This window comes from Eucalyptus grandis, chromosome 2 (genome assembly GCF_016545825.1).
Source record: "Eucalyptus grandis isolate ANBG69807.140 chromosome 2, ASM1654582v1, whole genome shotgun sequence".
Classification (NCBI taxonomy): domain Eukaryota; kingdom Viridiplantae; phylum Streptophyta; class Magnoliopsida; order Myrtales; family Myrtaceae; genus Eucalyptus; species Eucalyptus grandis.
This window is the reverse complement of record NC_052613.1, coordinates 9427099-9433804: the sequence shown is the minus strand read 5'-3', so window position 1 is coordinate 9433804 and position 6706 is coordinate 9427099. Positions and strand designations below refer to the sequence as shown.

At 43.8% G+C, this 6706-nt stretch overlaps 1 protein-coding gene across 1 annotated transcript; it reads right to left on the bottom strand.

Annotated features, from left to right (window-relative positions):
• Positions 1-4083: 4083 nt before the first annotated feature.
• LOC120290471 (rRNA 2'-O-methyltransferase fibrillarin-like) lies at positions 4084-4497 on the bottom strand. The gene has a single exon (XM_039306748.1). The coding sequence runs from the start codon at positions 4495-4497 to the stop codon at positions 4084-4086; it is 414 nt and encodes a 137-aa protein (XP_039162682.1).
• Between the last annotated feature and the right edge of the window lie 2209 nt (positions 4498-6706).

The window sequence follows — 6706 nt, the reverse complement described above, 5'->3', positions numbered from 1 at the left end:
CAGCGTAAAACGCTGAACAATTAAAGTGTACTTTTCTGGTCTTCCTTTGTTTCTCCTTTCTGGCTGCCTTTCCGGTTTTGCATGTGGACGCCAGCGAAGCAAGCACGAAAGGAGCATTGACTCTCTCACTTTTGTCTTTACATCGAGATATTTTCCACGAAAGATGACATTGCAGAGAGTGAAATAATAGTCGAACTTTAAACCATTGATTAGACTTTAAAAGCTTTGGTTTATTTCACAAAAAATGAATAAATTGAAATACATTTTATAAAAATAATTACTTATATTGTTGTAAAAATAAATAAATAAAAAATATTTATAATGTCTATAAAAGTATTTAGACATAAATTATTATCGATAATAAAATTATTTTTATCAAATAATTATTTCAAATGATATGAGCAATTACTTATCAGTTGTCGATGTATGATGACAAATGAATAGGTGATAGTCGATAAGGGTATTGATTAAAAGGAACTACGGATTACCAATTTGAGGTATCAAAAGTAAGTTGGATACCTAGAGGATGTCAAAAAGCTGTTATGAGTTTGAAATCATTGGTGAGTGAGGCAATAGGGTTCAAGAAGTCGCGGAGTAACCAAAATGCAATTTTAAGGGATTAATCACTTGGAAGACTAAATCATGGCATCATGAGAGAATGAGCCCAAGATTTTCAGAGATGAGGGAACATGGCTATAACTGTAGGAGAACTGGTTAGAGATGGTTATGGCACAACCACTATTAATACCATTGTTCGTCAGTGAAGGCCCCTTGACACACAAATAAATAAATCTACTATTCTTTAGTTATCTTTACTTTTCCGCATTGTAGTTTTATTTTCCAGACTCATATCATCAATTAAATTTCGGCGTATTTCTTAGATGTAGTTTCCAAATCCACATCGTCAATTAAATTTCGGTGTTGTTGACACCTAAATATTGACTAATCATGTAGTAATTAATTGCATAGAAAATTAGGGATTAATCTTTAACTCCTTTTAAAAAATAGTAAAATTACATTTCATGTAGTCGCATTTGCATCGGTACTAAGAAGACAACAAGAAGCAGGGGCTCGCGGTCGATTGCATGCACAAAAGGATGGTCTCTCTTTCGCTGGTCTGAACACGCATAAGAGAGAAAGCAAAAAAAATGAGGAAAGAAGCTCTGGCACGTCCATTGTCTATTCCTCGTTAATGGACGTGCAGATTCTGGAGAAATCTTCAAAGAAGCAAAAGCAGCCCATAATATATTATATAATATGCCCATAATATTATATAATATCTCAGTTTTGGTGACGCAATGAAAATTCACTGAAGAAGAAACCTCCTCATTAATGCATGCACATACACGCACGAAATGGGGGACACGAAATGGGGAACGTAAAAATCCTACAGGCGCCTGCAAGAAGATTTCCATGCGAAAGAGCAGAGTGGTGGCCGAAAGAAAGGTCTGGAGAAGATTAAAAAGGGCAAAGTCCAGCTTAAATTCTGAAAAGTTGTGGCTGCATCCTGTCACAATAAAGTTGGCTATCTTCAAGGAGAAAATATTGGGTAGGTTTTACATTCCACGTAGGCGAAATGTAAGACCATAGAGAAGTCGACGCGTGGCAAATTTGGGCCCACCTGTCAGGCTCCACTTCTCCGTAGGGGTGAGCATGGTCCGGGTTGGTCCGGGCCACCCCCTAACCCTAGGACCAACCCGTACAGTGTCGGTCCTCAATTTTTAGGACCGAGGACCGACCCTATTGAGTCTAGGACCAAGGACCGGACCGACCCAATGGGTTCGGTCCGGTTCCAGGGTCAACCTGAGACCGATCGATAATTTTTTTCGTCTTATTTTTTATACTTCTTAAAAAAGCAAACCTACAAATTCAAATTACACATCCATCGACAATACGTCATTGTGCAATTAAACTATAATTACCAATACATATTCAGCAAATCTAAGATGACACAATAATAGAAATTTCGTACCTACTAACCGCTCATCGAGATATGGGACAAGATGGAAAGTTCTTGTAATCATCTATCTTTAATATTCATAACACCATATGCAAAAGCGTTTTCCTGCATTCGATCACGTAGAGTCCACTCAACCAAAAAATGAGCTTCACACCACTTGACTAGCAAATCACCGTATCCACTGCAGTACTACTCTACTCTTCAAAAACTTCTATCATTTGACACAAATTGAAAAGCAAAGTGCAACTGAAATTCATTAGTACAATTAAATCATAAAAAGTCAAAATACTTAATATAAATCATGAATATATAATTTCACATATTGTTAATTCACTTGAACTTCTAAACACCTGAAAACAAAACAAACTACATATAATTAATACTCAACAAAAGTTTTAAATTGAAATTACTATTAGTGCTATTGATAGAACATCTCAATATAATATAATATAACAGACATTTTACTTAGGTTTGAATATATAAAATAATTATAAATAATATAATATAATACAATATAATATAATATACGGGGTTGGTCCAGGGGTTGGACCGACCCAAACTCTTAGGACCGAGGGACCAACCCGTACGGTGTTGGTCTTGGAATTTCGTAACCAAGGACCGACCCGGTCCCCTTGGGAACCGGACCGTGACCAGCGGGGTTGGGCCGGTCCAGGGTCGGTCCGGGTCGACCCTAGACCGCTGCTCACCCCTACTTCTTCGTTAACGCTCCGTCTCTCTCGCCTTTACTCTCTCTCCTCCCCTCCGTTTCTGCGACAACTCTCTCTCCCTCTTCTCTCTCTACTTCTCTTTTTTTTTCTGCTCGCGACGCTCTCTCTCTCCCTCTTCTCTCTCTACTTCTCTTTTCTCCAACCGCCACCACCATCACTAACTCCCTCCTCCTTACGTAATAGACTCGCTCCAAGCCCCGTCGGACTCGTCATCGTCCTCGAGCAAGACGAGTGTCGAGGCGGTGGCGGCCACTGTGGCCAGCTCGCTGGTCGTCACCACATTGTTCTTCTTCGCAATCCAAAGGCAGAGACGCCGAAAGGGTCCAGACCATGGATAGGCGGAAGCGGGAGGCTTCACGCCGATGCCTCGCGGGGACTTTGCGCAGTTCGGAGGGCATATGATCATGGGGCTCACAAGCACGCCGACACTCATACATGGCTGTCACGGCCTGTGCGCGGGGCGGAACGCAAGGACTTGCTCGAGAAGATCGACCCATCTCCCAAATGGTCTCTCGGGGACGACAACCGAACGGGCGGACGGACAAGGATAGATGAAATGAAAAATAAAAACCCAAACTTTCTTGAAGAATTTCAGCGAAGGCGAGGTCGGACGCGGAACGGGGAGGAGGAAATGAGCAAATGGGTATTGTAAACGGACGCGTAGGCATGTCGGGTCGGCTTCGGTTTCTTATTTAACGCGATTTCATCACGTGGGTCGTCCTCGCCCGTTCTGGGTATTGTTTTTTCCGATCCACCATGGATGACACTCGCAGCCAGCCATGGACAACACTCGCTTGACCTCAAACTTGAGATTTGGTTTAGCGCTCGAGTTTCGAGCTCGGCCTCAAGCCATCTCACCGCAAACAAAGCTCAATGCGGTCTCCGTCCGGCGGTGCACCGTCCTCCTCGACCTGAAGCGGCCATGAGCAGACTCGAGCTCGAGCCATGGCGTACGCAACGAAAGAAAAGAGAAGTGGAGAGAGAAGATGGGGAGCCGAGGAGTTGTGCGCAGAAACGGCGGGGGAGGAGAGAGAGTAAAGGGGAGAGAGACGGAGTTAGAGAGAGTGGGGCTGGCTGTGGGCCCAAAATTTGCCACGTGTCGATTTCTCTATGGTCTTACATTTCACCTACGTGGACAAAAAACCTACCCAATATTTTCTCATCTTCAAAAGAGACAATGGACGGCCTATAAATAAGACCACAAGCCGCGTCAAGGAGGGGGGAACGAAAAAAATTCATTCGAGAGGTTTGTCAGGGGAGAAAATTTCATCGTGAGGGATCTTCTCCTTCGTTAAAAAAGAAGAGAAATAGAGTCTGTCAGAGAGAAAAAAAAAAGTGAAGTCGAGAGGGGGCGTGCGGCGTAATAGAAAAGAAAAGGAAAAAAAAACACCTTGTTCATCTTCTTCCTTGCAAGTTCTTCTTCCGCCGTTGACCCCTCGCTGCCTGAGCTTCCGACCGCGCACTACCGCGCCCGCACCTCCGCGCCGCGCTTCCATCGCCCGCGAGATCGCGCCTCCGCCAGCCTCTCGCCCCGTCCGAAAAAAAACCATGGAGCCGCCGACCACCGGCGTCAAATAGCCTCGCTGCGGCCCGTCGGTTCGCCCATCGACCTCCGCCCCGCCCGCGTCCACCGCAGCCCACACCACCGCGCCCCGGTTCGAGCCCGTCGCCGCCCCTACGCCCCGCGCTCTGCCCCCCGACGCCCGCACCCCCCAGCACTCCGCACCTCCCGTTGACGCCGCGAGCACCTTCCAGCCCACACCCCACGTCGCGCCTCGACCGCCCGCACCAGCAAGCCCCGAGCTCCATCCCCGCTCACCGCCAACGCCTCAGCTCGACGCCCGCCCCCCCGCACTACCGTCACCGCGCCATCGTCTCCCTCCTGCTGGTGAGTGTTGGAGAAATCTTTCCAGAAGATTTTGAAGTTGACAAAACATTTCTATCAGTCTAGTCTTGATATCATTGGTTTAAAATCTCAAGACTTTGTAATCTCAAGACTCAAGACTCAAGACTCAAGACTCAAGACTCAAGATTATTCTCACCGATCTTTCTAATCCAAAGGACGTAGGATATCCGAAGCCAAGTATATGGTTGGGGATTTGATCCAATCCTCTGGAATAGATCCCTTGGTTGGATAATCATTTCGGATTCTTTTGATTCTTATCTAAGATCAATTGAAGATCTCGATGGTCGACGAAACATTCTTGGAATGTTCTATTCTTGGAAACCAAAATCCTAATTGTATGGGCGAACAAAGGATTGATGGGCTATCATCGATTCCTTAAATAGCTCGGATGATCTTCTTAATTGATTCCGTCCAACGGGTAGATTGGAGGAATTCCTTTGGTAAGTGCCAACGGCTATGATGGCATAAAGGAGTATAAAAGGAAGACGTTCTAGTTGTTTTAAGTGTGTGATCGATAGATAAATTCCGTGAGTCCAAGAACCTTGATTGTTAGTCGAGACAGCTTCGAGCGAAATTGTATACACAGAGGGTTTGTACTTGGTGATACTCTTGAGCGAGTGTAGTAGATCATCTACATCGAGAAATCAAGGAAGATCAACACCGTAACATCTCTTTGTTCATAGTGAAATCCAGCCAATCGGCTGTCAGTGCAGAAGAGTGGACGTAGGCTTGAATCAAGCCGAACCACTATAAACCTTGTGTTTAATTTTCTCTTCCCTTTACTCAGTCTTACGATTGATTTTTTAATCCTTCATCTGTCTAAGTATTGCGCAAACTGCAATAAAATTTTCATAAACCTATTCACCCCCCTCTAGGTACTCGTACTAGTATTATCAATTGGTATCAGAGCCTGTGTTCTTACTTTATTTGAAGTGTTTTACTTCAGAGTAAAAGATCCATGGCTAGTATGCTAGCACCAGGGCTGGTGGAAGGGCAAAGCAATACAAGACCACTCTACTTTGATGGAAAGGATTACAACATCTGGAAAACAAGATGAAAGCTTTTCTACGATCAAAGGATCCTCCGGAATGGGATGTGGTGGAAAGAGGAATTACTCCTACTTGCTGCATCAGCATCCGAAAGAGGGAAAGAAATTGCATTGAACCCGAGCGGAATGTCTCAAGAAAAGATAAACAAGAGACAAGCACTCGATGCAAAAGCAATTTACTCTTTATATTGTGCTTTATCACCAACTCGAATATAACAGAATATCTTCTTGTGATACAGCAAAAGAAGTCTGGGACAGATTACATATCACTTATGAAGGGACAGACCGAGTGAAGGAGACAAGAATCAACATTCTCCTTGGTCAATATGAAGCCTTCAAAATGAAACAAGGAGAATCTATAACTGACATGTTTAGCCGTTTTACGATATTGTCAATGGCCTTGAGAATCAAGGACAGAAAATTTTTGATCCTATGAAGGTGAACAAGCTATCATGCGTGGACTCTCCAAGGATTGGAATCATATAAAGACTTCAATAAGAGAGACGCAAAGAATTATGCCATTATCTCAGAGACGAGCTGATTGGAACTCTTCATCTTATGAAGTGGAACGAATTAATGAAGACGAAGATCCAAGAGGTAAGAAATCCATTGCATTAAAATCTAACGATGATTCTCGATGATACGGACTCAAGAAGATCTCGGATGATGAGGAGCTTGCTCTTATGATTAGAAGGTTCAAAGTTGAATAGAAAAGGAAGAAGGTTCAACTCAAGGAAACAAAGTCTTCGAAACAGCAAACCAAGTTTGTTGATAATGAGGAACCAAACAAAGATGTAGTTTGCTTCGAATGTAAGAAAAAGGGACACATCGGACAAATTGTCCTCTCCCGAAGAAGAAAAGAGGAAAAGCTGAAAAGTCTCGAAAAGCTCTCAAAGCCGAAACTTGGAGCGAGAGAGTGTGAAGAAAGTGATGAGGAATATGCCAACCTATGTCCGATGGCACAATCGTACCCGGACTGGATCGGACTGGATCGACTCGCATGCCGGTGAATGTGAGGTAAGTGATTATAAAATTCCCGTCAAAGTCTCTAAATACATTGATGA

Coding starts and splice junctions, on each gene's coding strand:
- LOC120290471 (XM_039306748.1), bottom strand. CDS start 4,497: ATGGAGCTCGGGGCTTGCTGGTGCGGGCGGTCGAGGCGCGACGTGGGG.